At 36.7% G+C, this 23,693-nt stretch overlaps 1 protein-coding gene across 6 annotated transcripts in view; it reads right to left on the bottom strand.

Annotated features, from left to right (window-relative positions):
* The window catches only part of LOC148948301 (zwei Ig domain protein zig-8-like), a 579,089-nt gene that overhangs the window by 171,672 nt on the left and 383,724 nt on the right, over positions 1–23,693 (bottom strand). For all 6 annotated transcript variants that reach the window (XM_089093876.1, XM_089093881.1, XM_089093877.1 and 3 more), the window contains one exon: positions 4,165–4,333. In XM_089093876.1, coding sequence (XP_088950002.1) covers positions 4,165–4,333 — 169 coding nt within the window. The remainder of the gene's footprint in view (positions 1–4,164; positions 4,334–23,693) is intronic.

The following is a 23,693-nucleotide window of genomic DNA, read 5'->3' as shown; positions in this document are numbered from 1 at the left end:
CGGGGGATGGGCTTGGGGGTCCGGGGCGGGCTTGTGGGGGGCTGGGTGGGCCTTGGGGGTGCCGGGAGGGCCTTTGGGTGCCTGGGGGATATTTGGGGACCGGTGGAGGGCCTTTGGGACCCCGTTGGTCCTTTGGGAGCTCGATGTGCCTTTGGGGGGCCCGGGGATGGCATTTGGGGGTCTGGGTGGGCCTTTGGGGCGCCGGTGGCCCTTTGGGAGCTTGGGGGGCCTTTGAGTGTCCGGGGGGACAGTTGGGAGCCTGGGGGACATTTGGGGCCTGGGGATGGCCTTTGGGGGTCTGGGTGGGCCTTTGGGGGACCGGTGGAGGGCCTTTGGGAGTTTGGGGGGCTTTGAGGACCGGGGGCTTCCTTCGGGGTTGGGGTAGGAGGATTGGAACCCTTTGGGGTTGGGTTAGAGGACCTCACAACACTGTTCAAATGAAACTTGTGTATTATAACGACCACACTCAAATTCTCTTCTAAAATCTCTTCAAAAATCTTCTTTTAAAATGTCTCTCTCTGTTTCGCCGAAATAGTTCCATAACCTGTCTAAAACGGTTTCGCCCAAATAATCCCTAAACGTAAATTCAGCGTGTTCCTTTGTTATTGGCATCTCTGCGCTAACGCATTTCAAATTAATATGAAACCTTTTCGCGCGCTAAAACAATTCATCGCTAAGATGTTTCTTGCCTAATTGTTTCCATGGCCTTTGGTTATTAATATCCTTTGGAGTTCGACCAGTAGAACTGTTCCCGAGGCAAAGACATTAATGATTTGGATCTATTCCTGGAGAAATGTTTCTAGGCGAAAATTTTTAAAGTCTGACAGATGATGTCATTGATTGATTGATCTGTCAAGAAAGGGGAAATTAATTTGTTGTTTCTAAGGAGAATTATTGATTCACGATAGGTGAATTGAGGTCGACAGCACAGGTGTTCTGACTCGTGACAGCACCATGTGGTTTATGGTTTTCTCAGTGAGAAAGTTCATGTTTTTTCAAATTCTCACTTACAAAAACCATAAAAACATAAAAAAATGTGAGAAAGTTCCTGTTTTTTCAAATTCTCACTGACAAAAAACATAAAAACATTCAATAATGTGAGAAAGTTTCTGTTTTTTCAAATTCTCACTGACAAAAACCATAAAAACATACAAAAATGTGAGAAAGTTCCTGTTTTTCAAATTATCACTTGAAAAACCATAAAAACAGACATAAATGTGACAAAATTCATGGTTTTTCAAGTGAGAAAATTCCTGTTTTTTCATTCTCACTGAGAAAACCATAAACCACGTGGTCATGTTCGGACCTCATGACCCCTCTCTACTTGCCTACCCCCGGGCCCTGGGGGGTTGTGTCGACACAAAATTTTTTGTTATCTAATTTGTGAACTATTTTAAAAAAATGACTATCTCAAAATTTTTATCGGATGGGTTTGGGGAATAAGGGCTTTTAGGGGGAGAGAGGCTAGTTGCCCTCCGATCTCTTGACTCTTAAAAAATGAAGTGGAATTTTCAGTTTCCGATCAAATGAGCCCTCTATGAAGTTTATACGAGCATCTTATATAATTTCGGAGACCACACTGCCTTTCCATGACTATAAATGAAATTTCAAATAGGGATAAAATCCTTTTAATAGACAGTAATGATGATAACAGTTATAGAAATTCACAAAAATACCAGACAATTCGGTCACATATGCAGTGACCGTCATCAGTAGTAAAACTCAGTTTAACTACTGATGACAATCACTGCATATATGACCGAAAAATCTGGTATTTTTGTGAATTTCTATTACTGTTATCATCATCACTGTCTATTAAAAGGATTTTATCCCTATTTGAACTTTTATTTATCGATACGAGCATTCCTTTCATAAGAACCATACATGCCCTCAGGGATAACTTAGAACACCTTCTCCCGGGCCCTGGAGGTTTTTATTGACACCGGAGTTATCCTCATACAACCTTTGAACTATTTTTAACAAAATGGCTATCTCAAAATTTCATCGGACGGGTTTGGAAACAAAGACATGGGGGGGGGGGGGCAAGTTGCCCTTGGATCTCTTTTGACTCTTAAAAAATGACTAGAACTTTCAATTTCCGATCGAATGAACCCTCTCTGAAGTTTATACGAGCATCACTTTCACAAGAACCATGTATACCCCAGGGAATAACTTATAAAGCCTGCCCCCCGGTCCCGGGGTTTGTGTCGACACCTGAGTTTTTGTTATCTGACTTTTGAACTATGTTTAACAAAATGGATATCTCAAAATTTTTATTGGATGCACTTGGGGAAAAAGGGGCGGGGGGGGGGGGCTAGTTGTTATGCCTTCAGGGATAACTTAGAACACCTGCTCCCGGGCCCTGGAGGTTTTTATTGACACCAAAGTTATCCATATACAACCTTTGAACTATTTTTAACAAAAAGGCTATCTCAAAATTTTCATCAGATGGGTTTGGAAAAAAAGGTGTGGGGGCAAGTTTCCCTTGAATCTCTTTTGACTCTCAGAACTGAACTAGAGCTTTCAGTTTCCAATCAAATGAGCTCTCTCTGAAGTTTTTATTAGTATCTCCCATGCAAACCATATATTCCCCCGGGGCATAACTCACAATGCCTGCCCTCGGGCCCTGGGGGGTTGTGTCGACCCCGGAGTTCTCATTATATGGTCTTTGAACTATTTTTAAAAATGGCTATCTCAAACTTCTAATTGAATGGATTTGAGGATAAAGGGTGTGCAGAGGGGGGGGGGGCTAGTTACCCTCCGATCTCTTTTGACTCTTTAAAGTGAACAAGATCTTTAAATTTCCAAGCAAATGAACCCTCTTTGAAAATTATACGACCATTCCTTCCATAAGAACCATATATGCCCCTAGGATAAATCTTACAACCCTACTGTAGAGGTTTCAAGCTCCCATCTACAAAAATGTGGAATTTTGCATTTTTTGCCAGAAGAAAGATCACGGGTGCGTGTTTATTTGTTTTTTATTCCAGGCGTGATCGTATCGAGCCAGTTGTCCTAGAAAATCGTGGGAGGGCTCATTGGAATGGAAATTGCAAGTTCTAGTGCCCTCTTTAAGTGACCAAAAAAATGGAGGGCAACTAGGCCCCCTCCAACGCTCATTTTTTTCCCAAAGTCACCTGATCAAAATTTTGAGATAGCCATTTTGTTCAGCATGTTCGAAAATATTATAAGTATGTCTTTTAGGATGACTTAAACCCCGAAGTTCCCGGGGGAGGGCTGAAAGTTATGAACTTTACCCAATGTTAACATATAGTATTGGTTATTTGGAAGTATACAGACGTTTTCAGGGGAGATTTTTCCTGGTAGTGTGGGGGGGGGGGGTCGTGGGTTATGTTGGAGGATCTTTCCATGAAGGAAGTTTTCATGGGGGAAGGGAAATTGCCATGAAGGGAACGCCGGACTTCCCAGCATTATTTAAAAAAAGATCAGAAATTTAATATAAAAAAAAGTATTTCAACTGCAACAGCAGCAACATCGAAACTTTAAACGAACAGAAAATATTACATATATAATAGGGTTCACCCCGTAGTCAATGCCTCGCTCTTTAAGCCAAAGATTTTTAAGTACTTTCATTAGAGCTATTTATTCTAATTAACGGCCTTTGTGATTAAGCGGTCAGTTTTAAAGAATTAGAACAAAATTCGAACTTTCGCTTAAAGAGCAAGGTATTGACTAGGGGGCGAACACCCTAAACGTATTAAAAATATATTAATATAGAAGTTCGTTACGTAAGTTAATTCGTAAGTTACGTATATTTATTACTAATAAAAACGTTCGTAAATAAAATTAAACAAGTTTCGAGAAAGCCATTTAACTAAATAAAAGTAAATTAATATGAAAATTTTGTTTTAATTATTCATGCACGGTGAGCCAAGATCAAAACCTGCATTTATTCAAAAACGGTCAAAAATTAAATAAAAAAACATGTTTTTCAAACTGAAAGTAAGGAGCGACATTAAAACTTAAACGAACAGAAATTATTCCGTATATGAAAGGGACTGTCCCCTCCTCAACGCCTCGCTCTTTACGCTAAAGTTTGACTCTGTCTCACAACTCTATTTTTTAAACCAATAAAAAACTAGAGGCAACTAATAGAAAGTGAATATATATGCTTAGGAATGACTGTAACTAAAAATCACTTACCATTTAATACATGCACATTAACACTAGAGACATCTGCATTTGATGGACTGCATGAATACTTCCCAGTGTCAGAAACACGGGCCTTCTGAATTAGAAGTGAACTGGTAGTAATAGGACCCTTTTCTGTTAGGATACTTATTCCTCCTCTTGGCGAATCTAAACTTAAGACCTGAAAAAGATATCTTTATGTACCCGTTTCCTCTTAGTGTCCAGAAGAAAGTTAGTATTGTCATAAGCCTTAATGGTACTTGAAAAAAGACTTCGTTCAAATAAAACTTTCTACAATAAGGATGCTGGCTTTTCTCCGAGATAATCTTTTGTAAAGATGAAGCTCCATTTAACAAAGGCTGATTAACAAAGGCTGATGTCTGGCATTAGTGACTTATTAAAGGTCAAGTAAGATCTCGAGGAAGAAAGAAAATAACTCATAAGAGGATTGGTGTTTAGCTAAATTTTACATTAACTAAACTAAAACTTAACAAAAATAACTAAAATTAACTAAGTATAAATAAAATGAACAATTAATTTAAATTCATATGTAATAAATAATAATAATGTAATAAACAATAATAATAAAAATGATTACAAAAATAATATAAACAATGATATACAATAATAATATATCAATAATATAGTAACAATAAAAAAATTGTCATGTAGCATTAATAGATGTTGAATAATAATAAATCAATAATAATATAATAAATAATGAATAAATAAATATTAATTTCATTATAACTAAATAAAAATTAACTAAACTAAAAATTAAGTTACATTATTATAGGATTGTTGCCTAGTAATACTTTTTTGGCTCTTTTGAGAGACCTGGGCCTCCAGTAAAAGCGTACATAACCAAAACGCTGATACATAAAGCCGAGAAGCGGTTGTATTATTTATGGTTAGATAATAATAATAAACACAGAAGTGGTTGAGATGATTGACATCAAACTAAGATACAGCCAGAATTTACGTAGGTAAAAGAGTAGCGAAAGGGTAGTTAGGGGTAGCAGCCATCACCTTTGAAAGCCACAAACCGATTGCTAATTACCAAATTGTTTTAGCATCAGTAAGTAATCGGTGCTTTTTCTGATAAAAAGACGTTTCTTGTTAAATATCCCATTTTTTAAAACTTTTTTTTGTGTTTTCTCCATTCCTCCATACTGGGGGGGGGAGGACTAATCAGAAGAAATTAAATAAATCGAATAAAGATAATCATAGAGAATATAAAACAAATTATTCAGGTTCATACCGCTTCAAACAAAAAGAAAAATAATTTATTTTTAACCTACTATACAGGAAATGAAGTGGAGTAAGATAAGAAAAGAGAGAAAAAAACCACACAAAAATACATTTAACATCAACACAAATAAATAAATATTACACTCAATGCACTATGGCTACCCGGATAAGAGTGTGGTTAACACCCAAGGTAGCATAAATATTCTCTTGAAGACGGCTACTTTGCCTGACAAAACAACTCAGAGTATCTGGAGCACTAAAAAATCGCATAATCTTTCTATTAAAACCTTTAAGTTTTATAATCTTTCTAATAAAACCGCATAAGTTTTATTGTATCTGCGAGGCAGATACAATAAAACTTGCAATATCGGATATACATAATTCTAATTTCACTAATATCCCCTGGTCAAAGCAGGATGTGAAGGCCAGTTGGGAACAAAACCGCATGATCACAAAAACTCGAGTACAATTTAGCCAGTGCTTTTCTGTTATATCTTTCCCTGTTGGGGATAATTTTCGCTTAACCCAGTTTCAGCTTCTCTTTAATATCACTCAATGCCCGGAAACGATATAACTTTAGCGATTTGCAAATATTTATCCCAAGCCATCGGAAAGATTCGACACATTTTACAGAAAATAAACCGCAATCAAGCGGCGTTGCTGAAGATTTTGAATTGAACACTAAATGAAACCAATTTTGCTTAAGAGAAGTCAACAATTAAAAGGTACTTGAGGCTAAATTAGTCTTCTAAGTTTTTTGGTCGGATATTTTTATGAACCCGTTTTATCTTTTATCAAAACTCAAACATTTTTCTTTTGTCTTTTATGTTTAATGAGATACTTTTGTAGCCGCAAATTCCTTAGTCAGGCGTAAGCTACTCGAGGGCATACCATAATATTTTAATTTGGGGTCAGGTCCATAGTATTTTTTAATAGATTTAATTATTGAAATATTTCCTTATAATTAAATTCTCTGGCTTTCAGATTAATCATACACTGACCACCATATTTTTTTTACCTAAGAAAGTTTCCTTTTACAAGTTTTACGCATCAAATACGCAATTAATGCACAGTCATTCACCAATTCAAAAACATAATTAGGTTTTTATTTACACTTGCTGCATTTTTAAAATTTATTCCAGCTTTTTTCAGATTTCAAATTTTGAAGGCACAAAATTCAAACGAAAACACGCAAAAAATGTAGGTGATATCGAGTCATGAAAAAAAAGTCTATTCGTAAATTTTAGTTATGTTCTAAACTTAAATATAAAATTTATAAGCTCTGATTATGTTCCAAAGTTATTTTTCAGGCACAGACTATCAGACACTATGCCAGCTGACAAATCCAAATAGTTTAAAAGCTTTCATCTGAGCTTTTTTTTAGTAGCAGTTCATGAATTTTCATCTATGCTCCAAGATAGAAATTGACATTGTTTCGTCAGTCAAACATAATATTTTTACCATGATATTAATTAATATTTCCCTTAACCTGGCACCATATATGTCGTTGTAGTTGGGTGGATCCTTATGCTTGAACAGTTCAGTGACTATTCTTACGATATTATTCTATATATTTTTTCATATTGAATTTGACAATCATTGGCTTTATTTCATCTGTTGGATACAAGATCCAACGATAAACTATTTGTCGACAGTAGGTGGAGGCCTCTTATTTCTGCTATATATTAAGCAGATGGATTATGAAAGTTACTCAGGGGGATGGGAAGGGGAGGGTATAATAGAGGTGATTGTAAACCACAGGGTTAGTATTCTCGAACGTGTAGATTATGATGGTCCTTTTTCATGCTTCCTAGCTTTTCCACACCGGTAATGGCCCGAATAAGTGCAATTTCTGAGATCACATGGCACTTGACGGCACAAAATGTCTTATGGCACTTCCAATACGCCCACTACACCACTGTTCCAATACGCCACTAGTGGTGAAGACGATAAAGAAGACAGTGCTTGCCATGCAAAAATGCATTTTCTGCAAAAGCCAAAAGTTATGTTCATGGTGGGGACTGCAATTCTTCTGTATAGCATTTATGACCATGATGATTCCAATATTATGGTTGTCATTTCCATCCGATGTGGTTTTGGACCATAGTGATTGAATGGTATACTTGTCACTTCCATCTAATTTGGTTTTCAAGGGATTTGTAACTGTTTTCGAAACTTCCATAATTCATATTCGCAATATAGTTTTACTACTAAGATTAACCAACATATTTAAGTTGCAAATTAACTTCAAATGTCAGCTTGTAATCGCTAGACAGTTTTATTCAAACGTGTTTTCAAACTTGTGATTACTACGGGCTTTTGTTGACTCTTTGCTTGGTTTTAGCTGTCACTGTAACCATGAACTCTTCCAACGAGAATCAAAACTTCTAACTTGTAGTGTTCGACAAAATTGCCTGTAAAACTCTTAAGTTTGTTTTGATTGCTAATTTCTGTATCAAACAGTTCGTGGTAAAGAACTGCAAGTACGGAGCGACCCGGTTCAATAGTAACCGAAACTCTAAAAAAATGAGATTTTGATACCAATAGATACATCAAAAGAATTAGATTTCAATGATGATTTCAAATATATAAGCTTCATCAAGCTTAGTCCTATGCATCAAAAGTTATGCGCCTGAGAAAATTTGGCTGATTTTCGAAAAAAGAGGAAAATACATCCTAAGAACAATAAGACCTTAATGAAAATCGCAATATCAGACTCACCGTATCAGAGAACCCTACTGTAGAGGTTTCAAGCTCCTGTCTGCAAAAATGTGGAATTTTGTATTTTTTGCCAGGAGAAAGATCACGGATGCGTGTTTATTTGTTTTTTCCCCCAGGGGTGATCGTATCGCCCCAGTTGTCCTAGAATGTCTTAAGAAGGCTCATTGGAACGGAAATTAAAAGTTCTAGTGCCCTTTTTAAGTGACCAAAAAAAATGGAGGGCCCCTAGGCCCCATTCCACGCTCATTTTTTTTTTTAAAGTCACCCGATCAGAATTTTGAGATAGCCTTTTGTTTATAATGGTCGAAAATATGATAGCTATGTCTTTTAGGATGACTTAATCCCCCAAAGTCCCCGGGGGGAGGGCTGAAAGTTATGAACTTTACCCAATGTTAACATATAATATTGGTTATTGGGAAGTATACAGATGTTTTCAGGGAGGATTTTATCTGGTATTGGGGGTATGTGTTGGAGGATCCTTACATGGAGGAAGTTTTCATGTGGGGAAGGACATTGCTATGAAGGGGGCACCGTTTTTCGACTGTTTTTCAACTGAGAGTAAGGAGCAACATCAAAACTTAAAACGAACAGAAAATATTACATATATGATTGGGTTTGCGCCCTAGTCAATACCTCGTTCTTTAAGCCAAAAAGTTTTTAGTATTTTCATAAAAGCTATTTATTCTAATTAACGGCCTTTGTGATTAAGGGGTCATTTTTAAAGGATTGGAACAAAATTTGAAATTTAGCGTAAAGAGTGAGGTATTGACTAGGGGGAAAACCCCCTAATATACGTATTCAAAATATATGAATATAGAAGTTCGTTACATCAGTTAATTCGTAAGTTATGTATATTTATTACTAATAAAAACTTTCGTAAATAAAATTAAACAACGAAAATTAAACAATTAAATTCGAGAAAGCCATTTAACCAAATAAAAGTAAAATTAATATGCAAATTTGTTGTTGATTATTTACGTACTGTGAGCCAAAATCAAAACCTGCACTAATTCAAAAACGTTCAAAAATTAAATAAAAAAAACAAGCTTTTTTAACTGAAAGTAAGGAGCGGCGTTAAAACTTAAAACGAACAGAAATTATTCCGTATATAAAAGGGACTGCCCCTCCTCAACGCCTCGCTCTTTACGCTAAAGTGTTTTATTGTTAAAAAAACAGAATTGTAAGAAAGTCAAACTTTAGCGTAAAGAGCGAGGCGTTGAGGAGGGGACAGTCCCTTTCATATACGGAATAATTTCTGTTCGTTTTAAGTTTTAACGTTGCTCCTTACCTTCAGTTAAAAAAGCTTGTTTTTTTTATTTAATTTTATCTAGGGCGCACCGTTTCTGCTGCAGATAGAGCCTATTCCTGACTGAACTCATACGAAGAAACATCCTGAACTGTTTTAAAGACTTAAGTCGGAAGCTGCAGATCAAACCTATTTCTCTGTCAGCGTTGAATTGGACTGTAGATTTATGGCAAAGTGTACCATTGAAGGTTTGTTTGTGGTAATAGAAAAGGTTTGCTCGTGGCGATAGAGATTTCTCCTATAGCGCCACTTGGAGATCAGATTCCTTTGGGAGCATTTACCTTGGAGACTGGCGAACTAGTTACCTATTATCGGACTAGACTCAGACATACAAGAGAAACAAATACATATAAAAAGACAATAGATTTATTAAACTTACATGCTTAGTTGTACAGCAATGGGTCACTTCAAAGACAATAATAATGGTGACCAAAATAATTTCGTACTAAACGTTTCAGATCTCACTTCATATTGAAATTAAAAACACATTTTCCCTACTCCCAAACGCAGTTCTTTCGTCCTGCGCTCTAGGGACTGCCTGCCATTGGCTCCCGGGCCCCAAGGACGCGAACCCTCGTCCAATAATACGTCTTAAATATTTTTGATGATTTAGGCGTTCGCACGGTTCTTATCGTTTAGACGTCCTTAAAAATATTGTGCGTAGCACTTTTCTTATTGCTCACTGTCTTAGCGAAATCCAAAGACTGCAATTTCTTTTCTTTGCTGATTACGGACTTTTTCCTTTTTGAAACTAGATTTAGCTTAATTATAGAGTCCGAATTAAAGAAGGAACTTTATTTTGGTATTTCAAGTATATCGTGTTTTACTCCCGGTACAAAAGGAATGGTATATATATATATATATATATATATATATATATATATATATATATATATATATATATATATATATATATATATATATATATATATATATATATATATATATATATATATATATATATATATATATATATATATATATATATATATATATATATATATATATATATATATATATATATATATATATTTATATTTTTTTTTTTTTTTTATATATATATATATATATATATATATATATATATATATATATATATATATATATATATATATATATATATATATATATATATATATATATATATATATATATATATATATATATATATATATATATATATATATATATATATACCAGGAGCCCGGCCTCTTCGCCGCCAGGCCCCGGCACGCGGCAGGCTTCTATATATGGATTCTCAATGTCGCTTGTCTTCTAGCCGCAGACAATCTGAGAGAAATTGCTTTCTTTTCATACTGAAGTCTTTTCAAAGATATTTGATTATTAAAGCAAGTCCGATTTCTAAAAACGAAATCTACTAAGCTTAAACTATGGTTTACTTTCTTATGGTTTTTGAATTGTTGGAATCCCTTGTTAAAATGTATACAAATATTTTTGCAACTACCAGTTTTTTTTATCTTTACGCAATTTAATGTCTTTTCATGCTGCGTCTGTTCAAAGATATTTGATTATTGAAGCTAATCCGATTTCTAACAACGATATTAACTAAGATTCAAACTTTTGGTTTTTTTTAGGGTTTTTGAATTGTTTTAATCCTTTTTCAAAATAGAGAGTCATCATTTATAATAATTGCAAATTTTCGTTTGTTGGGCCTTCCTTCTGACATTATGTAACTGGTTGCGTTCAAAAAAGTTTTCTTTTTTAAAGTTTCTGAATTGTTGTTATCCCTTGTTGAAATATATACAAATATTTTTGCAAATTACCGGTTTTTTGCTCTTTCCACAATTAAATTAAAAATTCTAGTTCCCTTTTTAATAGTCAAAAGCAATTACACGACAGTCAGGCTCCCTCTCACGCCCTACTCTTCGCCAAAGACGTCAATATTTTGAGATAGTTATTTCGTTCAGCTATGTTGAAAGGTCCAGTAACAATGTCTTTTGGGATAATATGACGCCCATAGCCCATGGGAAAAGGTCTGTAAATTAAGAAATTTCCCATTGTTTATGCAAAGTATTATTAATTGGAAAGTATACAGATATTTGTTTTTTGAGGGGGGGGTATGTTTTATGCTGGGGAAATTTTTCACATGAAGAAATTTTCGTGGGGAAGGAAATTTCAGTGGGGGCAGGGGTGAACGTTTTAGAGGAAAGTTTGCACGGACGGAATTTGCCAAAACTCCTATACGTAATTCTTTTCATCAGTCTTACTTAGTCTCGATTTATCATGTGGAGAACTTAAGGGTAATTGCCCAGGGGAAATTTTCACTCGATTGGAATTGTCTTGAGGATTTTCTATGGGAAAATTCTCCCGGTAGAGAAATTCTCCGTGTGGTAATTTTCTGAGGGAGCAACTTTCACTGGGGAGGGGGGGGGGTCCAGGAAAAATTTCCCACGGAGGAGGAATCTCCTGCATTTAGTCAAAAATAATTATAAATTCAAATCTTTTTTCAAATGAAAGTGCGCTAAGAAGAATTTTTAAAGCGGAATTGTCCGCAAGAACTTTTCCGGGGGATATTTTTTTTTAACGAGAATAGAATAGTCTGGCGGGACATTTCCTGGCTGGAGATTTTTCTCGGAAGGGACTTTCAATGGATTTTTCAAAATCCATTGAGGAATTTTCAAAAAAAGTAAAGAATTCCATTAAACCAAAACTGAACAAAAATAGAATCAAATAATCTACCAAGCATACAACCACTACACATAACTATCAATAAATAAATAAAACTCAAAACGAACAGAAATTAAAGCATTTAACAGAGTAAAGTTCGGAAAAAACAGAAATTAATATGAGGTGGGTTCTAAGCCCCTATGCTATCTAAAATCCAGAATGTAATTTGTATTTTATTGAAAAAAATTCATTTGAATTTACTGAAAAAAATGTGTATCGTCAGTTTAATACATATGCTGATATTTATTCCTTAAAATCTTAATAAATTTTTGATTTCTTAAAGTTATAAAAATTAAAATATTTAAAAGATTTGTTGGAATAAATGGAACAAAATAAATGTTGGAATAAATGGAACATCAATTGTTGGATATTTTCTAGCCTGTAAAATTCAGTCGGCATCAAAAACAGGAAACACAGACACAGCTAATCGTGCAAGCCGAGATACAAAAGTCACCCCATCCTTAACTTTTGGTAAGTTTCCACAACCTATACGTGTTCACAATTTTAATCTACAAATGTCTTTGCAGACACTTACATAAATTATTATTCACAACTGTGGTAGTCTAGAAACTGAAAGGATTCCAAAGGAATTTTCAAAGAGAAACATTCATTGAAGCTTTTCTTTTGTGTGGCAATATTGTCGTAGAAATGTTTATTACTGTGGGCTGTGGCACAGCGCTGCATAAATAATTATTTTGAATCTGATTATTTGCTGTAAAGAATTTCCAGCTTCAACCCCTTTACCATTTGAGATCCTCCAACCCCTGACTAATATGAGTTACAACCAAGCATTTGCTTATAGAACCAAAATATCTGAACTTGAGATTCAGTCAGGAAAAAAAAGTATAATTCGCAAGCACAGGTGACAACTTACCTTATCTCTGATTTAGGGTGTGTTTTAACCACTTAAAAAAACGATTGTTGAAAATTTTGACCAACAAACGTGCTTGCATGTGCTTAAACAGTGTTTCACAATTATGGAAAGAAACTGAAAGGCTGCTCCAGCCAAAATCCTTCTATTGAATTGTTTTTTAGATTGTTGCTGCAGAAAGTTTTATAACTGTGGCTTGGTGTCTCAGTTCTAGTAGTTTTGAGTCTGCAAGGCAGCTGTAAATATTTTTTACACCCAACCATTCTACTGAACCTTTTTTTTGTGCCAAAAATGACCGCATTTAATGGCCGCAAATTACTGAGAAAATTTTGGCGCAGTACCACATTTATTTTAGTTGGGATATGTTTGAGTTTGAAAAGTTACTCAGAAGGATTTTTACCAACAAAAATTATTGAACAGCTTTTGTTTTCAACGAAAATAACTTCCGGTAAAGATATCCATTTCTATAAAAATTTTATTTGGCACAGAAAAATAGTGGCAATATTCGGTGACGATCATCTGTAACAACAAGAGGAAGTTATATTGAAAATTCCCAGAGGAATGGAACATCGATACTTTTTTTTAACCAGTGTCATTTTATTCTGACATATATAGAAGAGAAAAGAATCAGAGCCAATGACTGTATTCGTTAAAACTAATGCATTATTTATGTTTTTGCTTTTTTCGACTTCTACGCTAAAAGAAATTGTTTAAAACTTTTGAAACTAGTTGTTTTTCCTAAATTTTTTTTCTGATCCATTGTCACTCTCAAAGACTTTTTGAATTTTCAAGAAACCTTCAGAATTTTTTTTCCAATCTAGGTACTTTTTTCCTATCTCACTCTTCCCTTCCCTAAAAATCTCTGATTCCCTCTAAGTGTTGACTCCATTTGCTCCTATGTGTACAAGAGGAAACAAAAAGAAAATATTTTGGACATTCATGTTTTGATTGTAACCTGCTTTGTTTATTTTGTCTACTTTTATTCAGAAAGCTGGTTGGCCTTGTGCTGTTTACCGATCTTTAAGTAACGAATTGAATTGAGTTACTCAACTATTGAAGACACGTCTTAGAAGTTTCTGTCATCTAGGCTTGATTCCATTTAATACTGATCTCTTAAAGTTTTAAACTTATGCAAAACCCACTCCTTCCAATCATGTGACTTTGATAAATAAAGCACTGTGAATTTGTTCAAGAGTTTGTGTCTTATATTCCAAATTTATATAAAATTATATTTAAATAGCGCTGCCTCAGTAAAGTACGATGTTGGCACAATATATTAATTTTTTTTAGACCAGGGCACTTCGTGTCGAAAGAGTTGTCGTAGAAACTTCGAAAAGGGCTCATTTGATTCGAAAGGGCTTGTGCTCTTTATAATAGTTGAAAGTGGTTGGAGGAAAACTAACACCCCTCTGACACCCATCATTTCCCCAAACACATCCAACCAAAATTATGAGATAGCCATTTTGTTCTACGTAGTTGAAAGGTCTGGAAATTATGTCTTTGAAGATAACACTCACCCCAGAACCCTCAGGGCAAGGGTTGTAAGTTATGCCCTGGGAGCATATAAGATTTTTTTTTACAAATCGTTGTCGTAGAAACTTCAAAAAGGGCTCATTCGATTGGAAATTGAAAGGGCGCTTGCCCTTTTTAATAGTCGAAAGTGATCGGCGGACAACTAACCCCCCTCTCACACCCACCATTTCCCCAAACACATCCAATAAAAATTTTGAAATAGCCATTTTGTTCAACATAGTTGAAAGCTCTGGAAATTAGGTCTTTGAGGACGACAACCCCCCCCCCCCCCCCACAGCTCTCAGGGCAAGGGTTGTAAGTTACGCCCTGGGGGCATGTAAAATTTTATAGAAAGCGTTGTCTTAAACGCTTCAAAAAGCGCTCATTTTATTGGAAATTGAAAAGGCTAGTGCCCTTTTCAATAGCGCGGAAGTGATTGGAGGGCAACTAACCCCCTCTCGCACCCATCATGTCCCCGAACACATCAAATCAAAATTTTGAGATATCTATTTTGTTCAACGTAGTTAAAAGGTCCGGAAATTATGTCTATAAGGATGATAACACCCCCCCCCCCCACAGCCCCAAGGGAAAAGGTTGTAAGCTATTCCCGGGTGGCATTTAATGTTTTTATAGAAAGTGTTGTCGTAGAAACTTCAAAAAGGGTTCATTCAATTGGGAATTGAGAGGTCTAGTGCCCATGGGCGTAGACAGTATATTGTCTAGGGGGGCAGTTAATAGTGTGATGGAGGGCCTTTTATCAGCTGCTTTTCCAACCATCTGCTTTTTCAGCCATATCTAATGTAAATTTGAAGGTCTAGGGGGGGGAGCAGATCCCTCCCCCCTGCCCCCCCTCCCTACGCCCATGCTAGTGCCCTTATTAATAGTCAAAAGCGATTGGAGAGGGAATGCCCCCCCCACGCCCATCATTTCCCCAAACACGTCCAATCAACATTTTGATATAGCCATTTTGTTGAACGTAGTTGAAGGGTCTGGAAATTATGTCTTTAAGTATGACAACCCACAGCCCTCAGGGCTAAGGTTGTAAGTTATGCCCTGGGGGTATATAAAGTTTTTATAGAAAGCGTTGTGGTAAAAACTTCAAAAGGGCTCATTCGATTGGAAATAGAGAGGGCTATTAGCCTTTTTAAAACTCGAAAGTAATCAGATGGAGAACCAGCATCCCCCCCTACGCCCATCATTTCCCCAAACGTTTCCAATCAAAATTTGAGATAGCCATTTTGTTCAACGTATTTGAAAGGTCTTGAAATTATGTCTTCTCAGGATAAAAAAATCCTCTCAGCCCTCAGGGCAAGGGCTGTAAGTTGTACTTTTGGGGTATATAAGGTTTTTATACGTGGTCCGTAAATTATGTCTATAAGGATGACAACCCCCCCCCCACAGCCCCACGGGAAAAGGTTGTAAGTTATCCCGGGGGGCATATAATGCCCCCCGGGAATAACTTCAAACAAACAGAAATTAATACGTACATGATTGGGTTCGCCCCCTAGTCAATACCTCGCTCTTTGTGCTATTTTTTTTTTTTTTTAGTTTCATCAGAGCTATATATTCTAATTAACGGCATTTGTGGTTAAGTTGCCATTCTTCCCCCCCCCCCCTAGGCACCCCCCCCCCCTACGTCCATCATTTCCCCAAACGTTTGCGATCAACATTTTGATATGACCATTTTCTTCAACGTAGTTTAAAGGGCTGGAAATTACGTCTTTGAGAATGACATCCCCTTCCCACCTTAGCCCTTTGATAAGCGTCGTAAGTTATGCCATTGGGGCATATAAGGTTTATATAGAAAGTTTTGTCGTAGAAGCTTCAAACAGGGCTCATTTGATTGGAAATTAAGAGGACTAGTCAGGGGCGCCACTTGGGGGGGCAGGGGTGGGCCATTGCTAACCCTAATTTTTCTGGGGGGCCCAAGCTTCCTCCCAAAAAGGCCTTTTTTTCTTTTACAAAATATACAGGAACAAAATTACTATTAGCAATTAGTAAAAATTTTGAAACTACTACATTTATATGTAGATTAACTTAGATAATAGTGAGATTAATAGTGCAACTGGGTCGTGCACTGGGTTGCCAACTGGACATATTTTATGTCCAAAGAACATATTTCTATGTGCCTGGACATAATGACAAAATAGGGCAAAAAATGGACACATTTTAGACATTTGGGACATAAAGTGGACACATTTTCCAAAATTATTACGTAAAACAAATTACTTTCATAAAAAACGTCATTCATCACCAAATGAGTGCTAAGACTTATATCTACTTATTTTTTAAGCTCTGTATTTATTTTCCGGGGTTGCTTGCTCTTCCCCGAAGCAAACTTTATGATAATGCCTTCAAAATTCTTTCACCTATAAATGGTATTTTTGCCCTGATTTTTTATTGGCACGGTCAAGATATAGGAACAATCTGTCACCTTTTTCATATAAACTTACTTCCGGCTTCCGAACGTCACACAAAAATCTCATTGAAAAGTTAACAAAATGAAACCTTTCGATTGTTGATGGTCTGAAATCAAAACTAAAGCCACGTTGTCAAACACCCGGGGTACATTCCTTATATAATATGAACTGCGAAAAAACTACCGACGGGTCTCCATGTCTGGTTTCCTTATACAGTATATAGCGGTGGGTACCGCATAATGCATAAGTACCTATATATACATATAGTAGTAAATATATATAGTATACATAAATACTATATATATATATTAACTTAGTTTATAATACTATAAAGTAATATATATAGTATAAGCCTAAAATTGAGGCTATTGAAGAGGAGATATGTTAATAAGACAGTTCCTATTTTATAATCTGCAAAAAGTGTAGTTATCAAACTTTGAAATCGATTTCGCTATACTTACCTCCCAGCCCCTCTAATATGCAGATGTATAGATAGACGAATTGTATTATTCCCATATTCTTGCTTTCGTCAGCATTTATTTGATTTACGGTTATACTAGTTGAAAAAAGAGTGATGCATGGCAAAATGCATAGAAAATAATTAATTTTTACTATATTTTTCCACATTAAGGAGGGAAAGCATAGTGGAATCACTTTAAAATATATATATTATATATATATATATATATATATATATATATATTATATATATATATATATATATATATATATATATATATATATATATATATATATATATATATATATACGAAATAATTTTTCTTCGTTTTAAGTTTTAATATCACTCCTTACTTTCAGTTAAAAAAACTTGTTTTTTTATTTATTTTACACACTCTTCAGCAGCTGCTGGAAGACAGTTTACGCTACTTGGTAATATAAAAACCAAATAACGGAATGGTCTTCTAATGAAAACGACTAGTTGTTTAATGCATGTCAAGCAACTAATCCGGCGCTCTGGAACGTTGCTGGAATCCTTGTTTATACATTTTGAACTACGCAGGAAATCCTCCGATTGGTAAATAGTTAGCAAAGGAAGAAATAAGGATGGCTCTCATGCTGACCATAATTTTGAAGATGAATTATTGCTAGAAGACCAATCTTATGCTCCTACAAATTATTTTTAGTTTTTACTTGTTTTTATGAGTTTTGTGCTTTTATTGAATGTTTTTTTTTTCGTTTTCAATATATTTGATGTTGACTGGCCGCTTTAAAAGATGTTTCCATAGCGTCTTTTGGTCAATATCCCGATTGATAAGAAAAATAACCTCTAGGTTCTTGCCATTTGGTCCAAAATTATGAACCTGTTTCGTGGTCACATTTTCAGTAGTTCTTCAGGCCAATTGAGAAAACGTCACAGAAAAATGCAAATAAATCCAAAACGGAGAATGACGTGGCTGAAACTACAGCAAATCGAACGTGCCTTTGGCTTATTTGCGATGACATGACACCCAAATCATTCGTTCAAGGACTACTGCAAAGACTTTTTGCGATTTGGGTTGCTATTGCATTAAGCCCAAAGTTTCTATTATTGTCTTTACGGGTAGATAAGGATCAACGCATGCATAATCCTCCGAAAAACGCCCTCTTTGGCTTTGCTGAAGTTTCCTGTTTTTTCCCGAAATTAGATATACTTTAGTAAACTGTCACACCCTGGAGGAGTTTTAGCACTATTTTTCCCCAACTGCTTTGCCGAAAGCGGAAACTGCTACGCAGTTTGGACTTAACATACTAAAAAAAGCAACGGTTTAAATGTTGAAAATGAGTTCAATAGTGGCTTTTAACCTTTGGGTATATCTTTCAGGTGCCTGACTCAGCACCCGAACAATCCATTGCCGTCGCTATGGGTCCTTCGAAGGACGTGGTGGTCGGTCAGACCGAGCTAGTAGAAAACGAGACGGCTCAAAGAGACACTGCGCCTGTCACTGCTCAAGAGGCACAATTTGAACGAGGTACGACTCAAGATGAAGAGCACCATCGTTCAAGTGGTCCTACTGATATTTCTTCATCCTCCCACGACCATCCATGTCAACCACAGCTGCTACGGTACCCTGCACAGGTTTCAGCAAACGGCAAGCTAAGACGGTAATTTAATATTTCGTATCATGAAAAGCATCCTTGGCTTGAGTACTCAGTTAAGGAAAATTCGGTTTTCTGTTTCTGCTGCAGACACTTTGGCGGCACGTCAACCCTTCGCAGACAGAGATATGGGGCGAGGCCTTTCATCGAGACCGGGGTTAGAAGATGGAAGGATATCTCAAGCGTTCTAGAAGAGCATGCGAAAAGTGACCGCCACATGGACAGTGCAGTTTCGTGGACGAAGTTCAATGCTATACAAGCCAAGGAGATGCAACCCATCGCATCTGTTTTGTCAACGGACAGGAATAAGAAGATGAATGAAAATAGAGAATACGTAAAGGCTTTACTGAAAGTAAAAGCCCTGCTGAGGCGACTGGGTACAGCCTTTCATAGCCACGATGAGACCGAATCTTCTGCAAACCAAGGACATTTCTTAGAAACTTGCAATCTTCTCGCCGAATATTCTCCCATGCTTTTCAACAAGCTACAAAGACGATGCGGCCACTATACGTCCCACGAATACCAGAATGATCTAATTTCAGTTATCAGATCTAGGCTTCAGTCTAAAATAGTGCAAGAAGTTAGGTGTGCCAAATACTTTGCTGTTCCTGACGACGAGACAAAAGATAATTCAAAGAAAGAACAGCTCGCCATTCTTCTGAGGTAATTCGACGAGCGAAAAGTACGAGAAAGACCAATAGGATGCTACCATATGAAAAGCCTGGATGCTGAGAGTTTAGCCAGCTTCCTTCACGACACAGTGGCGAAACTTGGTCTCGACTGGAACTATTGTGTTGCTCAGTTCTACGACGGAGCAAGCGTGATGAGCGGGCCCTTCTTTGGTGTTCAAGCGCGACTGAGAGCGAAAGTGCCACAAGCAATATACATTCATTGCCATGCGCATAGACTAAACTTGGTCATTACAAACCGCGTTGAAGGTGTTGGGACTGTTGGCTCATTTTTTTGGTTAGTCCAAAATCTGACACTTTCATTTCCAACAGCAACACCAGACATCAGCTTTTAGTTGAGTCCCAAAAGGGTACTCAACTGCCATTCCTGGAATTAGAAAGGAGTGCCGCGACAAGATGGTCATAGTGATATCGATCGATATTGAAGATAAGACTCCGATATGAATGTGTTCTGGCTGTACTGTCTGCAGTCAGCGAGGGAGCTGACAGTGAAGCTCGAGAAGAAGCTGCTGGGCTCCAGAGAAAAATGGAATCTTTCACAGTTATATTCCAGTTGCTCTATATGGAAGCAATTCTGAGGACGACAAACTCCCTTTCTGAGCAGCTTCAGGCAGTTGATCTGGTAATATCTAGGTCCCGCACCTTGATTCAAGCTACAAGGAAGGAAATAGCTGAACTGCGCCCTGACACTTCATTTGCATCACTTTTGGAGAAGGCAAAAGAGTTTGCTGAAGGTCTTGAAATTGAAGTACCTGACGTGAAAGGACCCGCGACCGGATCCTCCTCTGCGGGTCAGAAGGGGCGATCTAGAAGAACCCAAAAAATTATTAAACACTTGAATGAATTCATGACCACTTCGACGTTAGGAAAAAACTTTGTTGAATCCGACAATAGAGCTCCAAGTCTAGCGGAAGAACTGAAAAGAGAATACATGGAAACTGTAGATCGTCTGATTGCGGAACTCGACAGACGGTTTACAGATAACCTTCCAGTGCTCAGTACACTCGAAGCTCTGGACCCCAGCTCTACCAAGTTCATGGATGCAGGGCTCCTCAAGCAATAAACTGAACTTTATTCTGAAATGGACATTGACCAGATTCTTCTTGAGGCCCAAGCTGGTATTGCCAAGCGGTTTTTGCTCGAGGAGGAGGCAAAGCCGAAGAACTTTATGGACGTCATCGATAATATCGAGACGCTTCCAGTGGCCTATTCAGAAATTATCAAAGTTCTTCATATTGCTGCCACACTTCCTGTCACGACAGCCAGCAATGAACGCTTGTTTTCTGGGCTGGAAATAGTGAAGAACTATCTATGCTCGACCACAGGAGACGATCGTCTTAGTCAGCTGCTTTTGATCTTTGCAGAGAAGGATTTAGTTAAAAACTTGGATTTCGACCAGCTTGTTGATGACTTTGCGAAGATGAAACCACGACGGTTCCCCTTGTTGCCTTGAGTGTTCACTGATCTGTTTCAAAATTTTGTTGTATTTTTGATTTTGTAAATATACTTGATCGAGCAAAGTTTTGCATCGTCATAGCCGGAGCGTGACTCCGACTTGGACTAAAGTATTTACTGTAAGCAGCGAGCTGAAGAATTCGGCTAAAGAATATACTTTAGTCAAAGCGTGAGTTTCTACTGAGGTTCGGCTTTTGTAAAGTTATAGGTTCGGAAAAGTGGAAGATTCCCAAACGGCTGTTTTTTTAACATCGCACATACCGTTTCCGCTTTCTTCAGATATCTGGCCTTTTCCGAACCTATGGCATAAGGGCGAAAGAAGGAAAGACAAAGAAACTGAGAGATTTTCCTTAATTTTTATGGTAGCTCCCACGGAAGACAGTCTTTTTTCGGATAAAGCTAGAGGCAGTTTTTTTTATACAAGCCTGCTTTGGGGCTCATGTCGATTGCTTGCCCACCCTAAGGTTTGGCTGAAATGGCACCTCTGGGATTAGTGCCCTTTTTTATTAGTTTAAAGTGATCAGAGGGCAAATACCAGCCACGCCCATCATTTCCCCAAACACTTCCAATCAAAATTTGAGATAGCCATTTTGTTCAACGTATTTGAAGGGTCTGGAAATTATGTCTTTGAGGATAAAAAAATCCTCCCAGCCCTCAGGGCAAGGGTTGTAAGTTGTGCTTTTGGGGTATATAAGGTTTTTATACGTGGTCATACGTATAAGGTCATACGTTGTCATACTTTTTATAAGGTTTTAGACGTGGTCATATAAACTTCGGAGGGGACTTATTGGACTGGTATTCAGACGTTCTAGTGTTCTTTTTAAGAGTCAAAGCGATCAGAGGACATCCACCCCCCCCCAAACATTAATGGCATTAAGTTCAAACTTTTAGGGGACGTATAGGAGGAGTTCCAATCAAACGATGTGTATGCATGCAGGTATTAAAAAGGTATATAAGCACTATATGGCATATAAGGACATACGCAGCGATGCTCTATTATAGCTAGTAACATCTTTGATATTTTAAAGGAGCTAATTTTTTTGAAAATTAAAAGTTCTAGTTCCCTCTTAAGATATAAAAATCTACCTCTATTTTTACAGAAAACTTGCAGGGTTGGTACCACCTTCCAGAGTCCTGGGTCAAGATATTGCTGATATGCCCTTTTGACACCCTGCATACGGATGGCAGGTTGTCATCCTTACAACAGATATATTCTCTGAATATTTCACCTTAATTTCATCTAGCTCAAGTTCTTCTTGATAAAGTAAAAGATTGGTGCTGGTCAACTGGTATGACTATTAACAGCCAAAAAAGTGCCATTGTACACTTGAGGACCCCTTATCGTATGAGAGACGTAAGGGAGCCAATCATCCTGACTTATGGGAATGATATAATACCGCAAGCTACTATAGTAAAATTTCTTGGTGTGTATCTTGACTGTTTTCTTTCTTTTAAACCCCATATAACTCATACCCGCTCCCTTGTCCTCCGCCAATCTTCATTGTTACACAGGGTTAAATCATTTCTCCCCCCTCCCCAGATGTTATGGTTTCTCTTTATTATGCTTTTAGTTTTCCTTACCTTTCTTATTGCTGTTCTGTCTGGGGTAGTACTGATTAATCTCTTCTCTGCTCACTTCTAAGAGCCCAAAATAGGGCAGTGAAGGCTACTTTTCTTCTACCTCGGTTTTGCCCTTCCCTTGATCTTTATAATGATACTGAAATAGCTCTGCTGGATCGTATTGTGGGTTAAAGTTACCTTTATTTAGCACATTCTGCTTATTTAGGTACACTTCCACCGTCTCTGCGGTAGTTTTTCTTACTGTCCGGTTCAGGTAGGTACTCTTCTTTTTTACATAGCTTTTATCGCAGATTTATTTTACCTAAACGATCATCAACAGCAGAGGTCTCCTGTTTATCAGTCAATTCTACTATGGAACTCCATCCCTCCTGATGTCCCTCTATCTCTTTCTGCAAAGGCACTTTCTCGTTGGGTAGTTCCAGTTTAGTATTTTTTCTCCCTCTTTTCGTTTTTTTTTAATTCTATCCTAATTTTTAATCTCTTTTCTTCATTTAATTTTTTTTTCAATTATATGTTAAATTTTCTTCTAAATCCCCTATTTCATAAATGTCCTTGTCTTGTGCTATTTTTTTTTTTTTTTTTTTTTTTTTTTTATGTGGTTGTATATGTCTGTGCTTTTTTAATGTGCTTTATAATAGTGTTTTATTTTGTTTTGTTGCCCCTTTACAAGCTAAGCTTCTTGGGCGTGCATAAATCTTACGTTTTGTAATTGTTTTCTTTTAGTAAATAAATTGATTGATTTGATTGATTTTTGGGCGTGCATAAATAAAGTGCATAAAGCTTCTTGGGCGTGCATAAATCTTACGTTTTGTAATTGTTTTCTTTTAGTAAATAAATTGATTGATTGATTGATTGATTGATTGATAAATTTAGCAAATAAATTGATTGATTGATTGACTGATTGTTAAAAATTGCTGAAAAAGTTTCTCCGGCATATAAATAGCTATAAA

This window comes from Artemia sp. Qi Xiang Cuo, chromosome 9 (genome assembly GCF_049724085.1).
Source record: "Artemia sp. Qi Xiang Cuo chromosome 9, ASM4972408v1, whole genome shotgun sequence".
Taxonomy (NCBI): domain Eukaryota; kingdom Metazoa; phylum Arthropoda; class Branchiopoda; order Anostraca; family Artemiidae; genus Artemia; species Artemia sp. Qi Xiang Cuo.
Note: the sequence above shows the minus strand (reverse complement) of the source record. Positions and strands in the feature narration are given on the sequence as shown.